The sequence below is a fragment of the Besnoitia besnoiti genome, chromosome I (assembly GCF_002563875.1).
Source record: "Besnoitia besnoiti strain Bb-Ger1 chromosome I, whole genome shotgun sequence".
Lineage (NCBI taxonomy): Eukaryota > Apicomplexa > Conoidasida > Eucoccidiorida > Sarcocystidae > Besnoitia > Besnoitia besnoiti.
The window spans coordinates 3,769,202-3,787,495 of record NC_042356.1 but is presented as its reverse complement, the minus strand read 5'-3'; the positions used below and the strand labels follow the sequence as shown (position 1 = coordinate 3,787,495).

General features: G+C 56.8%; 1 protein-coding gene across 1 annotated transcript; it reads left to right on the top strand.

Moving 5' to 3' along the window:
• Positions 1-4,104: 4,104 nt before the first annotated feature.
• BESB_005500 (uncharacterized protein) lies at positions 4,105-18,121 on the top strand (the record flags this gene model as incomplete). The annotated part of the gene is made up of 19 exons (XM_029359305.1): positions 4,105-4,130; positions 4,954-5,134; positions 5,325-5,450; positions 5,871-5,978; positions 6,398-7,162; positions 7,650-7,845; positions 8,266-10,119; positions 10,703-10,789; positions 11,277-11,442; positions 11,779-12,276; positions 12,745-12,859; positions 13,190-13,537; positions 13,879-14,019; positions 14,351-14,572; positions 14,915-15,130; positions 15,521-15,642; positions 16,103-16,319; positions 16,768-16,920; positions 17,393-18,121. The coding sequence occupies 19 exons, from the start codon at positions 4,105-4,107 to the stop codon at positions 18,119-18,121; spliced, it is 6,270 nt and encodes a 2,089-aa protein (XP_029222218.1).
• Positions 18,122-18,294: the final 173 nt, after the last annotated feature.

The following is an 18,294-nucleotide window of genomic DNA, read 5'->3' as shown; positions in this document are numbered from 1 at the left end:
TTTGATAAGCAAGTATCTTCAGATATATGTGTCTATGTCAGGCCGCCCACGCTATCCTCCGCTTCGAAGCCGAGCGTGAGCACTCTTCAAAAGCGGCTAAATGCATCAGGAGTGTCTTTGCTCCGATGCCTTGTCTGTGTGTCGTTTGTCCATTCTCGATATCCTGATGGCTCGCTTCCGCTGGAAAAGTCTCTCTGTGGCCTTCACGTGTTGCGACATCGCGTCTTTTTACAGCATGGGACTCGACGGCAGAAGGTTTCTTAGGTTGATAGTCGCTCTTGCTCCTTTCTGCCTCCGTATTTACTGTCATGTCTGCTTCTCTCAGGGCTCGTTCGCGAGCAACAGAGAGGCCTAATGCAAATGGAGAAGCGAGGGACGCGTGCACCGGGCAGCTCGTGTCGGCATCGCACCAGTTATATATATATATATATATATATATACAGTTATATATATATATATACATGTTTATCTATTTATACGTTATATACGTACACATGTAGGTACGATCGTATGTAATGAGGTGAAGCAAGACGTTAATGACGGAGGATACGTGGATGTAGATAGACTGAATTCATTCTCAAGCAGCGACTGGTGGAGTTCGAAAGGCGCCCGGACGCAGAGGAATAGGGACTCAGCACTGAGATGGAAATAGACCCCGATGCCCCTGTGCGGAGCGCCTCCGGCGAATTCAGTGCAGCACTATCCCTTCGCGCTGCATATCGATTGCGATTGTGAAAACCTCGAATTCCCAGCGTTACACGGACGACAAGAGGCATGTTCCCCTTCTGTTTTTTATCGTAGGGCTGTCAGATTCTTGATGCGGACCTGCAGGCCTCAGCTCTACTCCGCGGGCGGCGCCGTTAAGGGCGGATGAACAAATGTGGTAGATAGCTGCAAATAGCATGCTCAGATGCATTTTTTCTCATACGTTTTGGGAGAGCGTCGCTTTTTTCGGTGGGTATGTTGAGATGATGCCTCAAGTACAACGTTGCCTTTCTCGGCTGCGCCTGGAAAGATCGCCTCCATCTTGTCTTTCCCTGCTTCCAGTTCGCTGTGAAGCTCTTCCCACCTGCCAGCTCCTTTCAGTGTTTACCTTCCACTGGCTTCCTTACTTTGGTGACACGAAAAAGCGTGAGCAGGACAACATAAGGATCGTCGCCGCTCTGTCTAGCACTAGCTGTATAGCTAAGATGACAGCTATTGTGGGTATGAAATCAATGGAACACCACGTATTACTATAACAAAGACAATGAGGGAAATCTGGCATCTTTCATGGAATAACGCACAGAGCTGCAGACACTTCTCGAAGCTGTGCTCTACTGAAAACCATCTCCTTCTCGTTTGACTTTTTCCCTCGGAAACCGATGACGGCGACGGCTCGCTTTAGGAGTGTCGTGAGCGCACCGCGAACGGCCGTTTCTGCAGCTGAAAAATGTTTCTGAATCGAGGTGATCAGCCCCCATCCCCCACACCCAGAGAAGAGGCAACTGAGGTAGAAACAATTCCTTCACTCGATCGTGCTTGCGATCTCTCGGGGTCAGCGAGCTGCACGATTTGAGAACTGCTTAAAACACAGCACGCAAGCAAGTCACACTCAGGCACATTCGGGGTTGTTTCGAAGACACAGAAGAATTTGTTGAGGTACTGTCAGCTTTGTCGAGGCTTACAGGAGCAACTGAGCGTAGGTCTCTCCCTCAGCTTGCCGTTCGACAAGAAGCCACGGAACTTGAGGCGAGGACCCCAAGGCCGACTACCCCGCCCGCTCCACTTCAAGGCTTGCCTAGGTTACTAACGGAAGCGCACGTGAGACAGACAGAGCGGAGGACGCATCAAGCGCCTTTACGCGTGAAGAAAGGAAAGGGCAAAAGGCTGTGGGGAAGGCTACGTGTAGTCCGAAGGGTCTAGGCTGGCAGGACATCCAACAGCAACGATGCGCCGCCGAAGACTTTCTCGCTTAGACGCATAACGCCGGGGTTCACTCGAGAATACGGTTTTCGTTTGTTCGGAGAGGCCTCGGATGCCCCTGTCCCGATCTGTTGAGATGAAGCTCCATTTGCCCAGTCAGTGTTGCTACAGCAGAAACCCCGCGTTCCAGCAAAACTCCTTCCCTTGTACCTGAAGGGGGGCGGCGCTGATCAGTTATTCCGCCCAAAGGTGGAGGCTGCCCTCCGTGTCTGCCTGCGGAGTCTCTCGACCCACTGAGGATGTGAGGAAGAACTGCTAATTGCAAGTGCGGTTGGGATGCAGTACTGCACACCGGGAAGCCCATACACTCGTTGTTCCGGAGATACATCACTACGTGCCCATGTCTGCGAAAGCAGCTTATAAAATACAGATGCAGCGGCGTCTCTGGGGCCTCCGCCAGGCCTTCGCCTTTTCCCAATGTAGGCACGACCGGCACCCTTCCCCCCGCTAGACATACTTAGGAGTGCATGCAGGTGTAGGTATGCGCGCAAATTTACTATACATTTATATCCTCGTGCGTTTCACGTGGTGAATGCGAAGGGTTCTGAGAGGGGAGGGCGGTGTAGCAGAAGTCCGCGGCGACGCACGGGGAACGGGAAGGCGACCGGGCTGCAAGCGGCCATCCCAGTAGAAAGAGAAGCGCGGCTCTCTTACGAGCTGCCCCCGCGAATGACTTCGTCACAGGGGACGGGTCTAAGAAAAGCGTGCCTCGATTCTAGAACCTCCCTCCCCTCCACTGCTGCGGCGGCATCTGCAGCTCGTTCTCGAAGCTCGAAGCCCTCTCCATGCGGCGAGTTCTCTAGAAGCATCTATCTACCTCCCAAACCGATAAACCACGCCCACGGGAGCTAAGGGCAAGGAAAATCCTGCTTCGACAAGCACATCACGTCGCGCTGGAGCCGAAGCTCTCTGCGGGTGCGCAGTGGCGGCGTGGAGAGGGGAAGCCATTTCTCTGCAGACCGGGAAGAGAGGTACGAATGAGAACGAGAACGCACGTCGAGCGCGAGAAGAGTGTCTCTGAGAGCTTGACGAGGTAAAACGGGAAAAACGGAAGTTTGCTGGGGACTACAAAGCCTCATCGGCACGGGAGAACCGGGAAAAAGACGCGTGCGCGCGCAGGATCGCCGGAGAGCTCGCCGATCGTCAACTCCTTACAAGGCTCTAGCAGTGCTGCGCGGGGTTGTCCTTCGATGCCTCGACGTGTCTTCGTCCTTCGTCTCGTTCCCTCTTTCCCGTCTTTTCTCGTTTCCCGCTCTCTGGGCGCTTCTCGGCTTTTGTTTTTTTCGACTTTTTTTCTCCCCTGTGGACCCGGGCGGCGTCTGCCCTCGCGCGTCTTTTTTTCTCCTCGGGCGGCGGCAACATGCACGTCCAGCTGCCGCACAGAATCTTTTCGCGTCTGCTGCGCCCTTCGTCTGTGTTCTTCTGCTCGTCTGGCCTCCTCTGCGCCCATACTTTTCTCCCGCTCGCGCCTCTCTCTCCCCGAGAGAAAGATCTGCTTGCTGCCCTTCCCCTCTCTCCGCCTTCTTCCCCGTGCATTCGTCCGAGGGCGGGACGGGGAGCCGAGCGAGCGCGAGCCAGACTTCTGGCGAGCTTGATGCAGTGTTTTCCGGTCCTTCGTCCCAATGAAAGATGCAGCTGACTCGACGCGACTTCTGCGAGACGAACACGGCGACCTGCGAGGCGCCTTTCTCGCCTGCGCGTGAAAAACTGGATATCCGCACCGCTGCCTCGACAGCTACAGCTGGGGACAGGTCGCTTGCTCGCTCTCGCGAACCTCACGGTCTGCCTCACTCTGACGCACTCTAGGGAGTCCACAGAGACTAAGGAGATCTACGGGGACGAACTGCGTCCCTCTCGTTAGGGTCCTGGAAGCTAACCGCGCTTTTTCCCTTTTCCCGCCGCGAGTCTCGTTCGAGGCGCGGAGCGTTGCTCTCTCGATCTGGTCTTCGATTTTTTTCCGGCCTCCAGGGCCTTTCGCGCCCCGCGGCCTCTCCATTTGTTTCGGCTTCTCGCGGCGCCGTCGCGTCTGCACCGCCTCCGTCGCGTCTGCACCGCCTCCGTCGCGTCTGCACCGCCTCCGTCGCGTCTGCACCGCCTCCGTCGCGTCTGCACCGCCTCCTTTCGCCCTCGCTCGCCAAGATGGGGCTGGGAGGGAGCAAAGCCGAGTAGGTTGCCGCATTCTTCTCTCGTCTGCGAATCAGAATACGCGTATCTGTGTGCACTTGGCCACGTGCGCCTGCCTATGAGCCCGTCTCTCTGTCTCTCGCGATCCTGCCTCTTTCGCTTAAAAGGGTCGTCTGGCTTCCGCGTGCGCTGGTCTCTCCGTCCTGGGCGGAGCCTCGTCTCTCTTTCGCTTCATCTGCTTCACTGCAGCTTCTCGTGACAGGCCATAACCCGCTCTTTTCAGCGGTCTTCTCCGCGGCTACACGACTATCGGGCCGCTGGCGCGACGCCGATGTGGATCCACCGTCCTTCCGCTGCTCTGTACCTCTTTCTCCACTGGCAGACAAATTTCTGGGCGCTCTCTGAACTGTTCTTCTTGACTAGAGATCTTCTGTTCTTTCCTTCTCACTGGCTCTCTTAATCTGCGGCTTCGGCCAGGTGCACCAGGAGGAGAGACTTGGCAGGGTTACTCTCCGGTTCTGCGGTTTTTTTGGGCTCCTTCTTTCTCTCCTGTCTTTTCTTTCGTCCTCTTTCTTGCACTTTGCGCGGTTCGCTGGTGTGCAGTTTTCTCTTTGTCGCACATGCGTTTGAAAGCTCTTCCGCGACCCCCGCGTTTCTCTCCAGCTCGTCCTCTCAGTCTGTCTTCCTTTTTCGACTCGTGGTTGACTCCCTCGTCTCCGCCGATGGCTGCTAACACCCTCTTCTTCCTGGTGATGGGGCGCCTGCTTCTCTGCTCTCCGCTTCTTGTCTCCCGTGTTTTCTCCTCGTCTGCCTCGCCTTGCACAGCTTCCGGGTTTTTTTTCACTTTTTTTCTCTTTGTTTCAGCGCCGCGGAGGAGTGGATTGTGAACCTAGGCCACCGGCAGGAGAAGAAGGGCGTCACCAACTCGGTCGTCACCTCTAAGTACACCGTCTGGAACTTTGTTCTCAAGAACCTTTGGGAGCAGTTTCACAAGGTGTCGAACATTTATTTTCTCTGCATCTGTTGTCTTCAGATGATTCCGCAGGTAAGAATTGAGTCGAGGCCGCGGCTGTCGTGTTGCTTTTTCTCCGCCACACAAACAGCACGTGCAGTGTCGCTTGCCGGCTTCAGGGAGGCGTGGTGCGTCCTCCTAAGCAGACATCCACATACAGGCGTCTGCAGGGCACTCTTTGGATTTTTTTCGCCTTCCTTTCTTTCGTTGTGAAAACCTTCAGATCTCCACGACCAATGGCGTGCCCACTCTGGCTCTTCCTTTGTCGACTGTGTTGATCATTAATGCGGCGAAAGATGCCTTCGAGGACTGGCAGCGACACAAATCAGACAACCTCGAGAACAACCAGGTTCGACTTGCCTTCTCTCCGTTCGTCTTTCTGCTTCAGGGATCTTCCGCTGCCCCTGCATGTTTTTGTGGTCTTTTGTGGTTCCTCTTCCGCTCCTTTTCTTTTTTTTTCTCTCTCTCCTCCGCCTCTGGCTTCGTTTCGCCCATGTTGCTGCAGAGTCGCTTCTTTTTCGCGTTGTCCTCTCTCTGGATTCCATTCCCTCCTCGCACTTCTTGCCCTCATCGCACCCGCTTTTTCTTCCTGTCCCTTCTACTGCGAATGCACCGCCCTTTTCCTGTTCGCACTCTGTTGTTGGCTCGCCTTTGCCTCCGCGTGCTTGTGCGGCGACACGTTTCGCTTGTCGCGTTAACCTCACTTCCTTCGCTTTCTTATTTCTCAGGTCTCCGCTTTTTTTTGTCTTGCCTCTTCTCCTCTCTGAAGGTCACACACGCAGTGATTTTTCCGTGTGACAAAGCCGCGCACTCGGCGCGAATGAAGGATGCTCGGCAGGCGGCGCGGAAGATAATTCAGAACAAACTCGGACACGCGGTGCGTTCTTTTTTCAGCCCTGTTCTCGCTTCCCTCTCCGCATCCGTATCACATTCATATATGCATTTACATACATGAGTTTATATGTGTGAGTATATGTATTCGCGCATGCATGTTCCATGTATCTCGTCCTTTTCATGCGGCTCATTGAGCAAGTCGGCTGCATGGTCTGCTTTTCTTGAATGAGACACATTTCCGCTCGCCTGTGTACGTAGCCGTTCCTCCTCCCCCCCTTCGGACTTGGAGGCGCTGTCTCCGCCGCCGGGCGGGGCGGTGCGGCGTCTGCAGAGTCCTTCCTTTTAGGGGCGCCTCGGTCGCGCGTTCGCTTTGTCTTTCTTCTCTCGTGCGGATCGCGCCGCCGCGACTCCCTCGCCCGTCAGCAGCAGTTGTTTTTTTGTTTTTTTTGTGCACTGTCGCAGACTGCGCGGCCTCGCGGCGCGGCTGGGGGCGAGGAGGGCGGAGGCCGGGCGGCGGCGGGCTCGCTGGCGGGCGGCGACGTGGAGACGCACTTGGCGGCGTTTTGCGAGGAGCTCGGCGTGCCGGAGGATGAGGCTCCGCTGCCGATTCTTCCCAAGTTTTGGAGGCATGTGGACGTCGGAGACGTGATTCTGTGCGTGAAGAACGAGTGCTTTCCGGCAGACATGGTCCTGCTCGCGACGTCTGGATCCCGCGGAGGCGCTTTCGTGGAGACCGCGAGCCTGGACGGCGAGACAAATTTGAAGCTGAAGCAGACGCACCGCGTGACCTTTGAGTGGCTCACCAACTACTTGCCCCTCGCGCTGCGCTTCCTGCTCGCCCGCAAAGGCCGCATTCGCTGCCAGACCCCCAACCGCGACCTGAACGTCTACGAAGGCGTTCTCGAACTCGAGTCTGGCATCTGCGACATTAGCAGCGACGACGCGGAGCTCGTGGGGAACGCCGCCTCGTCGCACGAGGAAGAAGAGGAGGAAGAAGGAGAGGACGACGCTGACCCTGAAGACGAGGCGCGACGCGGGTCGCGCCCCTGCCGCTTCACAGGTACCTACGGCCGCGGCGGCGGTGGCGCGCAAATGTTCGTCTCCTGGCCTTTCATGGACGCGCCCATGTCCAACCAGCAGCTGCTGCTCAGAGGTTGCAAGCTCAGAAACACGGACTGGGCTCTGGGCGTCGTCGTGTACACGGGCAAAGAAACCAAAATCCAAATGGTGAGCCCGCGCGGCAGCCGCTGCCTGTCCCCATTTCAGGCGGGGGGCAGACCGACGCACAGATCATTCGCATATCTACACATACATAAATGCATACAAATATGCGCATATATACGATTCTGTGTATGATGGGAGCTGAGGGCACACATGAGGGCGACGAACGACGGCAAAGAAGTGGTTTTTCGTCCGACAACTGTTCCAGTATTTAAAGTCACTTCTCCGTGTAGCGATCCATCTGTCTCACGATACACTGGAGTATTTGCCTGTCTACATGCGCATATCTATATCTATATGTGCGTGTGTTTTAAATTTAGAGTGACTCATCAAGTTGAAAAACACACATGTTGTCTGTCCATCTCCCAGAATCTTCGGTCTCTATACATGCATTTACATAACTAAACGTGTGCGGGGCGAGGGCGTCGTTCGCGTGGCTTCTTCTCCTTTCTCGATATTTTTTCGGTGCGTTGGTTTGTGCTTCGGTGTTCAGAACAGCTCGAGTCCGCCGCGCAAGAGCTCGCGAGTGGAGCGACTCACAAACAAGTTGACTGTCACCATTTGGCTGGTTCAGACGCTTCTCTGCCTGGCGGTCGCAGTCGGACACACGCTTTTGATGTTCAGCTCTGCGGCTGGTGCACGGACGTACATGGGCGCAAGGGATGAGCGGAAAAACCCCGTCGCTTTCTGTGAGGAAACAGGCATACGACGACGGATTGCTGCGCTCCAGCGGTTTCCGCGTGGGCGTCGCGCGGATGTCGTGTGTCCCTATATGTTTTTGAACTCCGAGTGCGCGCTGGGCGCCTGTTTGTCTCGTCTGAGGCAGATCTCTTGCATATCGCGCGGGCGATCGAGGTGAACGACTGGTTTCGATCTCGAAGGTCTCTGTTGACCGGATCCAAATTCTGTTGTGCTCTTCATGACCATCTTTGGAGTTTATGAGCATAGCATCGTCAAGATGATAACTATGGTGAAGACAAGACCAATCTAACGCCTTTGTTTTCTGAGTTTTGCGTCTTTCGTCCGACAGAGTGCCGCGCTTTGTTTTCCCTCGCGCGGCGATGCAGTGTTGCATTTTCTGCGCGTCGGTGCGTGTGCCTTCTGCTCAGGCATCGCGAACTTCTTCACGTGGATGGTGCTGACTTGCAACCTCGTTCCAATCTCGCTGGTGCTTCAAATGGGCATGGTAAAGGCGCTCCAGTCGCTCTTCATCATTCGCGACAAAAGCATGCTTTTCTACCCGCCGCCGCGGCGCGGGTTCGGCGCGGCGCCCGGGCGCGGCGGCGACGCGCATGCAGATCTCGGCGCGCTCTCGAGTCAGATCCGGAGCTCGACGAGTTCGCTGTTCCTGTCGCCGGTCGGCAAACCGATTTCGACTGTCTTCTCACAGGTGTCGGCGCTGTCGCCCGTTGAGCAGAGTCCAGCGCGCTCGCCCACAGGTTCCTCGCCGAACGCGAGCCCGCCAGCCTCGGAGGCGGACGACAAGGCGCGCGCGCGCCGCGCAAAGTCCGCGCGGAGCTGGCGAAGCCGCGAGGAGTCTCCGACCCACGACGCAGAAGCGCCTCTGAGCCGCGCCTCCACGTTCGGCCGGCGTTCGCACAGCTCGGCGCGGCGTGCAGACAGCCGACGAGACGCGCCGGGGGAGGACCAGCGCGTGGACTCGATGCTGACCCCGACAAAGTCGGCGGAGCGGCGGCAGCTCAGCTCGCGACGCCCCCGCAGCAGGGAGAGAGACGTCGGATTCTGCCACGGCTCGGTCTCGCTGCGGTCGACGGCAGGGCACGCCTGCGCGTGCCCGTTCGATTCTGACACGCTCTCGAGCTGCGAGGAAGGAGAGACGCGCAAAGCCAGTGCTGCGCACTCCACAGACGCCCGGCGGGATGGGGAGACTCGCGCGACCGCGCGATCCGTCTCGCAGCGGCGTTCGCGAGCGGCGGCGTCGCATCCCGCGCGGAAACGCGCAGACGGCGAGGCGAAGGCGGGCGGTGCCGGGGAGCCTTCGAGGGAAGAGGGTGGCGCAGACGCAGGGGTGGTGCCGAGTCTCTGCGACGCTGTTCACTCGTTGGAGGCGTCGCCGGCCGCGAGGTCAACCTCGTGCCTTCAAGAGAGGAGCATCTGTCTGGCACTCAGGCTGCACTCCGCTGCTGCGTCGTCCGTCTCGACGTCGCCGCCTGTGTCTTCTCGGCGCTCCACAGTCATGTCGCCGCCCACAGCGGCGACGAGCGCCTCCGACCGCGGACCCTACGCAGATCCGGAAGAGGACGAGGACTCCGAGCGTGCCGCAGAGGCCCGTGAGGCGTCGCCTCGTTTCCCTCTTCCTCTGCGGCGCGTAGCCTCCCGCGCTCTCCTCCACGGAGAAGCCCCGCCGCCTCACCCCCAATCTCTGCTTTCGTCCGCCTCGTCGCGTGAAGACCTCGCGTCGGGCGTCTCCCCGAGCCAGGAGGTGTCAAGCCCTGGTGCACCGCGGTCTTCTTCCTCGCTGCAGTCTTTCGCAGAGGACATCGTCGGCGAGTCGGCTGCGCGTGGCACGCGCACCTTTTGCGCAGAGGCGGCCTGCCAGCGTGAGGCGTCTCCGCCGCCCTCCTTCATGTCTTCGTTCTCCTCTGCGCATGCGGACCAAGCGCTGCCCAGCGCAGAGAATTCGGCGCCGTTTCCGCGCGGCCGGCGGACCTGCTCTGAGCAGAAGGTTTGCTTCTCCTTGATCTCGCCGTCTTCCTCTTTTCCGATCCTTTCCCGCGACGCCTCGAGCTCCGTCCTTCCCGCGCCGCGCGCGCCGTCCGCCCAAAAGCTCGCGGCGGACGAGTCGCCGCGCCGAGTCGAGGAGAAAGTCGAGCCGCAGCAGGGGGCATGGCCAAGAACAAGCGACTTGAACGAGGAACTGGGACAGGTCGAGTACGTCTTCAGCGACAAGACCGGCACGATGACCTCCAACGTCATGGAGTTCCGCAGATGCTGCGTACGAGGTGAGAAGGGGAGCAATGCGAAACGGGCACGACGCCACGAGGCGACGCAACAACCCAAAGGCGACGCAACGACCCAGAGGCGACGCAACGACCCAGCTTCTAAAACGAGTCCCGAGAACCCTCGAGCAAAGCAGGCCCATGCGGCGCTCTTCTCCCTCATCGCCCACGCATGTGTACATATATATATATATATATATATACATATATATAGCCGCCCCGACTGTGCCGAGGAAACTGGAAGGAGTCGTGCAAATGGCTACAAAGGAGATGAGATTTAAAAACAAAATGCCGCTAGCGGGAAACATTCAGTCCCGAAGTGGGGGGAAGGCACCAACTCGCTGCAGATTGTTTCTTCGAAAACGAAGCAGTGGGACGGAGTTGCGTCACGAACCGTGGAGACGCAGAGATCGGCGTCAAGCCATCTTCGCATTTTTTAGCGTTTTACACTCGTTTAGCGAGGAAAGACTGCAGCTGTTTCAGAGGGAATGTGTCGTGAGGGGTTTCTCTCTGTTTTCTGAGGTTAGCTGCGACTCAGACTTTCAATTCAAGGGGTTGAGCTCTCGCCTCGTGCTCTGTGTCTTAGGACTGAGTTATGGGCAAGGCCTCACAGAGGTTCGCCGACAGGCACTGCGGCGTCTCGGTCTTCCTGTGCCGCCTGAACCCGTTCCACGTGAGTGAAGCGAAATCGCTCTTCAGAGCATTTATTGCAGACTCTGCATCTGCTTGCCGAGGCGGCGCGCGGTCTTTGAAAATGAGTTCAGACAATCCTGGGGAGAAGGAAGCCTAGGTGGCTGTCTTTCTCTAATCCCCGATACATATATATATATGCATATATGTGTATATATGTGTTGTGTATCAGTATGTTTGTAGGGTACGTCTCTGCGAAGCTTTTCGTTTCTGCGCGCGTGCCTTTGGGACCGAGTTCGGTCGCCTTTTTTCCCCTTCACTCTCGCTGAGTATTCATCTCCGTCCAGCACAGGCTACCTCGGTCCGGCTCTCGTCCAGGGTCGCGAGATGCCTACGCACGCATAATTATATTAAATATGTGTATGTAAGTAGTTGGGCTGTGCCTATCCGATGTGTGTGCCTCCACACAATCGTGGAAATATATATATAAGATAGATATAAATATATGCGTGGATGTTTGTTTTTTTCAGCGTCGAGCGAGCCTGTGACGCCGCAGGTACAGATGGTCGACGCCGCGCTGCGGCAGCAGCTGAACGATCCGAACCACCCGATGCACACGTACCTTGTCGATTTTTTTCTTCACCTCGCAGTGAACCACGCTGTGGTTTTGGAGACAGATCAACACGGCGTCACCAGGTAAACAGGAAAGCGCGCGTCATCGGAGAGCGTCCGCAGAGAGAGGAGGCTCGAGCCTGTTACACAGCGGATCGCTGCCGTCGCCGCGGCTTTCGCGGGGCTCCGATAAGGAGCGAGGCGCCGCGAGAGGCGCTGCAGGCCGGAGGAAAGCGAGCTGGAAACCCTCCAGTCAGCCCCTCGTCGAGACTCGAACTTGCCTCCACACGCCGCCACCTGCATGTTGGCCGCGGAAGCCGATTCCGGCTCTGATTCGAATGGGGAGCGCGGACCGCAGGCGAGCAGAGGGCCTTCTCCACTGCAGAGGCTGTCTAGTTCCTGGTTTGTGTTTTTTTTCAGATATTCGGCCTCGAGCCCCGACGAGGGCGCGCTCGTCTACGGCGCGCGGCACTTTGGGGTCGAGTTTTTGGGTCAGACGCCGGCGGGCATGGAAGTCTCCGTGCTGGGTCGGCGGCTACACGTGTGCGTGTTGGCGTCGATTGAGTTTTCTAGCAAGCGGAAGCGCAGCAGCATGCTGTGCGAAGTGTTTTACCCCGACGTCAAGCGCGAGGCGTGCGCTGAGGAGGACGGGCGCGGCGAGAAGGGCGCGAAGAGCGATTTCGTCAGGAAAATCGTTCTCTACGTGAAAGGCGCGGACACCGTCATCGTCCCGCTCCTCCGCACGCGCGGCGACACGGAAAACCAGATGCTGAACACGATGGAGGAATACGCCGAAGACGGTTTGCGCACGCTCTGCATCGCCAAACGAGAAGTTGAAGAGGAGGAATTCCTCGGCTGGTTCCAAGACTACGAGGCCGCTGAACGCGCCACTGTCGACCGACAGGCCAAAATTGAGGCGTAAGCGGACGACACAGCTCTCCAGACTACGCCAACTAGGCGTACCTTCACCATAAAACTAGAGGTTGAAGCGACGACCTCATATATATATACATATCTGTATACAATCATATACATATGTATATGCACGTGTGGTCGATGCGTATTTTAGGGGTAGGTTGCCTCGTGGAGTTTGTGGCGGCTCTACATGCCGTTGTGTAGGTGGATTCCTGTCGGGAAACTAGAGCGCATCGCCATCTCTCAAGAAGAGGCGCATACATTTATACGCTTGGATTCTTTCACTGGGCGCCGTCCTACTGCGTACACGTACAGCGCGTGGTCTTTATACGACAATACATCTGCATCCATGCAAATAAAAAACTGCACTACGAGGATTTTGCTCTCTGACCGTTTCCTCCTCTTCTGGGGTTTCGGTGCCCTCTTTCGCATTTGCTTGTTTTCCAAGTTCTTTCGCTTCTTTTTTTTCAGCGTCGCTGAACGCCTCGAAGTCATGCTGGAGTTGCAGGGCGTGACGGGCGTCGAGGACAAGCTTCAGATAGGCGTCGGCGATACCATTGAGAAGCTGCGGACTGCTGGCATCAAGGTAAATGAGGTTTCTCAACCTTTCTTGGAGTCTGCTGCAAACGAGGTTCTTCATTTTCTTTCTTCGAGTGGATCGTGTCGTTTTTGCGGACCCCGTGTCTTTTCCAGCTGTTTGCGTTTGGCCCCGGTGCGTATACGTCTTGCGGCAAGTTGCTTTTTCATCTGTTTTTTGACTCGCTTTTTCTTTGTTTCGGTATGTCGTGTCTTTGGTCTCCTCTGTACATTTTCCAGCGCGTTTCGAGTCTCGTTCGTCTCCTCGCTCTTTGCATGCTCGGATTGAGGGTTTAGCGTTTGTATTTTGTTCGTTTTTTCGGCTCACGCCTGCTCGCAGGTCTGGATGTTGACCGGCGATAAAGTGGAGACGGCGATCAACATCGGGTTTGCGACCTCGCTGCTGACCCGGGACATGCAGCAGCGGACGTACGTCTGGGAGGAGCTCGACCGCGACAAAAATCTCCTCCGCGAGCGGCTTGTAGAGCACGAGCGGAGGCTGACAGAGCCGCGAGGCAAGAAGGACGTCGACGAGGGCGAGCGCGAGCTGTGGACTGCGCCGCACGCGCTGATCGTCGACGGCGAGGCGCTGCAGCACATGCTGGAGCCCGATCTCGAGAAGGCCTTCGTCTCCGTCTGCACGCGCTGCGTGACCGTTATTTGCTGCAGAGCCACTCCGCACCAAAAGGTAACAGCGAGCTTCCGCAGCGGAGCTGCCTTTAGGGTTCAGGGAGACGCGGCACGCGCCGCAGGAGACGACGAGGCAGAAGACGCCTCGTTTTCGTCGGAGGGGGGGGGGGGGTGGGCTGCCAACGCCCCGGGGAGAACGGCGACCGTATCCGGCGCGGTTGCGGTGGAGGGGAAAGTCAGCAAACGACTTTGAAGAGATCAAAGACCGACGTGAGACTGGATGGTTACCCTGAGAAACGCCGCAGAGCGTGGAGAGAGGGTGGTTCGCCAATGGGAGTCGGGGAGCACATGGACTCGCTAGCATTCTTTTTTCGCTTTCTTGACTCTTTCGTTTCTCAGGGAGCGGTCGTGTCGCTGATCAAGAAATACAAGGGAAAAATTACTCTCGCGATCGGCGACGGAGCGAACGACTGTAACATGATTCAGTCCGCCGACGTCGGCGTCGGCCTCAAGGGCGAGGAAGGCATGCAAGCATTTAATGTGAGCTAAACTCTTTGAATGAGAGCATGAGGGAGTTCGTCGTTTCAATCGACACTCTCCCTGCGGTTTCTGACAAGCCTCCGTAGCCAGCATGGAAATGCAGCGCCAAACATTTGTTAGAACAAATGTTTGGCTCGCCGTAGGCATGCGACGAATTCAGGTATTTTTCCAGCGAGCAGTTTCCGGCGTCGACTTCCGTCTCTCTCTCAGTTTTTCTGAAGTCCTCAGAAGCACAACGAGCTCTGGTGGCGGCGCTTGCCTAGACTGTCGCCTTCCAAAGTCTCACTTGGGCTTTCTGTCGTCTGCTGTTGCGGGTTGTTTTTCCTCTCAGTCGGCGGACTACGGCTTGGTGCAGTTCCGGTTCCTCCAGCCGCTGCTGCTGACGCATGGTCGCTGGAACTACAGGCGCATTTCGAAGCTGGTGCTTTACATGTTCTACAAAAACCTCGTCCTCGTGCTGCCGATGTTTTTCTTCGGCTTCCTCTCCGTCTTCTCGGGACAGAAATTTTACTTCGAGTACCTCTACCAAATGTACAACGTCGTCTTCACTGCGGTACGCGACTCAGAGACTCACTGCCCCTGGCTGGCATGCACCTGCACGCGTTTATACTCAGACAAGAAGCAACATACCTACATACATATACCTATATATATATATATATATATATCTTTGTATGTATGTCTGTGTGCAGTGGCTGTGTTTGTCCTTTCTTGGCTTCTGTGTGTGCGCCGGAGACGCATTCGCGTGCCTCTCTACGTATTTGTTTGCGTGCATTGCGCCTTCTCGCTCGGGTTTGCCGCTGCCGTTTCTGCTTGGTGTGCCTGGCGGCCAGCCTGCGTTTAATTGTGTTGCCTGTCGCCTGCCTGTGGCTCCCGCGGTTGTCTTTGGGTTCAGATTCCGATCACGCTGTACGGGGTGTTTGATCAAGACGTGGACAAGCAGCTGTCGCTGAAGTATCCGCAGCTGTACCGGTGCGGTCAGATGGACCTGTATCTCAACCTGCGCGTCTTCCTCAAGTGGATGCTGAACGGCATTTGGCAAGCGATAGTCATCTTCGTGCTTCCGACGGCGATATTCGGCTTCTACGCAGTTCCTACCACCACAGGCCGGGTGAGGGGCGACTCTGCCGCGCGGCGAGATCAGAAGAGCGCAGCGAAACGCGGCGAAAACGCGTGAAGGGCAGGCGGCGGCGAGGCGCGCGATGGGCGAAGCACGAGACAGGGCGCAGGGCGCCGGACGAACGCTCCTGACAACCGAGCCGCGGCTGGGAAGGCGGCAGCAGACGCCCGAACACGCGAAAAAAATAGATGCAGGCAGCGCTGGCACGCCCGCCGGCCGATATTGCCTGGGGCGGCTGCAGAGTGTTTTTAGAAAACTCGCGAAAACGCTGCACACATCGCCAAAAACCGCTGGCAGAGGAGGCAGGAGAGCCGCCGGGCGGCGGAGCAAGCGACTCATGTGCCTTCTGCATTTCTTGACTTTTTTCTGACTTTTCCGCAGACGATGGACATCTGGATGATCGGTTTGATGATCTTCGTGATGAACATGATTGTGGTCAACATCAAAGTTCTGCTCGAAACATACTACCTCAACTCTGTCATCTGGGCTGGCTTCTACATCAGGTCAGTCTGCAGGACCTGACTCGCCGAGCTACAGCGAGGATGTGCAGCCAAGAGCAACACGTTCAGTGCAAACGGGCCTGTGTATGCCCGCCTCGTTCCTCGCTCTCCACAGGCGCACATCTGCATGCATGTTTGCAAAGCAGTCTCTATATGTGAATGCGGCTCTCAAGAGGTCGCCCCTGCAGACAACGCAACAGCGGAAGCTAGAGGTTGCTTCAGGGAGGCATGCGTGTCATTTTCGCCACGGAGACACACATACGTATGTATGCATGTATATGCACGCGTACATGAAGTAGCGTGTGTTGTGTATGCTGTGTGCTAACGCTGCACGCTCTGGTGCGCGTCCTGTCATCGCGTGCGTCCATTGGCGTGTCGATGTCTCTGGCTGCTGCGCCACCTCAGCGCCCCCGTGGGCTTTTCTCACGGCTCTGCGTCTGTTCTCTTGTGTTGCCGTGTGCAGCCTCTTAGCGTGCCTGCTGTTCGTTTTTCTCTTCTCGAGCTGGCCGGCATTCGCGGGCACGATGCTCGGCTGCGTGTTCTATCTGTTTGTCGACGGCGCGGCGTGCTCGCTGCTCTCCATCTCCGCTGCGTCGACGCTCTGCCTTGCGCGCGACTGGCTCTGGAAGGCCTTCCGCGTGAATTCGGCTCCACAGCTCTACCACCTCATCCAGCAGCGCGTACGCGTGGAGCCTGGGAAGCAATCGAGAAGCTAGAACGCGCGACACCTTCTACAGTTTGGGACTGAGTTGCGTATATGTTTATAGGGCGTAGAAAAACTTGTTAAAAAAAGATTACAGACTATTTTTCTGCTTATCCGAATTCAGTTACTAAGTGATGTACATAGTTAATCATCAATGATCTCTAAAATAGATAAACACATGTCTTTACGAGCGTCGCGCCTGAGAAGGGGGCACTGGACGTCCCCGGGGTCTTGCACTCCGTGGACAAGTCCTTTTTTTCGGTTTCCAAACGGGGAAACCTCTCAATATATCTCTAAATTCAAACTTTCCCTCTTCATTTTTCCTTCTGAGGGGGGTACTTGCCTGCTCGGAGCGCGTTTCGATGGCCGCGTTCTCGTTGCAGTTGCGTCTCATGTCTCTTTCCGCGGTTCGTGTGCGCGCGCAGGAGTACACGCAGAACTTTGCTCAGTGGGATCACCACGCGAATCAACACGACAAAGAACTATTCTTCGAGCTGCCGCGCTCCGCAGAAGGTTCCCGCCTCATGTCCTTGCGAGAAGATAACTATACTTTGCACGCAAGCATCGGGCAAGGAAAGGTGAGAAGAAGCGAAACGGCCGCAGCGCACGCAGACCACAGAGGCTCGTGGCGTGGAGGGCGGAGGGGCGGCGCCCTGCACATGTGCACTCATAGGCAACGACGCAGCTACAAAGTTGCAGCTAACGTAGATGTATGTATATGCATTTGTCGACTGTCTCTGTCTTCCTTTTTGGAAGTTGCTGGAAACGCTGTCTGCAAGGAGGAGTAGACTTCGTGCAGCCCAGCTTGTGCGGCCGCGCGTATCCCCTCGACTCAGTCAGTCACCACCGCCGAACGTGTGCCATGCGCCTTCTCGTCTTCAACCGAGCCCACCATATATATATATATATATATATATATATATATATATATATATATATATATATATATATATATATATGTCTATCCGTATATATCACTAGACTTACATGCGAGGCTGGTGGTGTGTTTTCATGGAGAAGCGTGCGACTGGACGCTGCGTTCGTTTCCAGGCTGGTCGAGGGCGGCAGTCGACGAGGGGCTTCGCTTTCAGCGAGGCGGATCCGGCGTTCAGCGCGGCGCTCCACAACCACAAGACGCGCAAGCTGCTCGGACTCACCCCGTCGTGGCGGTCGTCTTCGTCGTCCTCGCACTCTGCGCACCAGGGCCTGGAGAAGGGTCCCTCGGTGTCTTTGCGGGAGAACGGCGGCTTCCTGAGCTCGTCCCCGTCTTCGGTCTCTGCCCAGCAGAAGTCCGCGGGGGCGGAGAGTGAGAGGGGAGACTGGCGGAGCGCCAAGTCCCCGAAGAACAGCATGAAGTCGCTGCTGGGCTGGAAGGGCCGCAGCGGATCGAGCCACATCACTTCGCGCGTCAGCAGCGCGCCCGCGTCCGGCGTCGGCCGCGAGGAGAAGCAGTCGGGAGTGTGGGGGTGGATTCGCAAGCCCGCGTCGAATCACAGCTCGCGCGACGGGAGGAAAGGCAACTTCTCTTCGCTGCTCTCCTCCGCACTGCCCTTTTCACGCAAAGAGGAAACTCACGACGGGCTGCTCGAGGACGAAGAGACTTTCGTCCCGCAGCCCGCTGCGGCGCCGCCGAGGACCGTGAAAAGGAAAACCTACATTCCATCAGAAGACAGCGCCGATTCGGAGGATCTGGACGACCTCACAGAGGATGACGAAGACGACGAGTCCTACAAGCAGCGCGTGCGCCAGTCGCGGGAGCGCCCCGAGGAGGGCAACTAGCTAAGCAGACGCCGGAAAAGGCGGATCATATCTGACCTACCGGGAGGCCAAGGTGTGTGCGCTCCAGGGTACAGCACCAGTGAGCATGGCTCGCCGCGGGATCGAACGAAAGGGAAGAAGAGCGAGGAGTTTAGCGGCGAAGGGAAGGTTCGGGCAGGGAGTTTAGGAAGGCC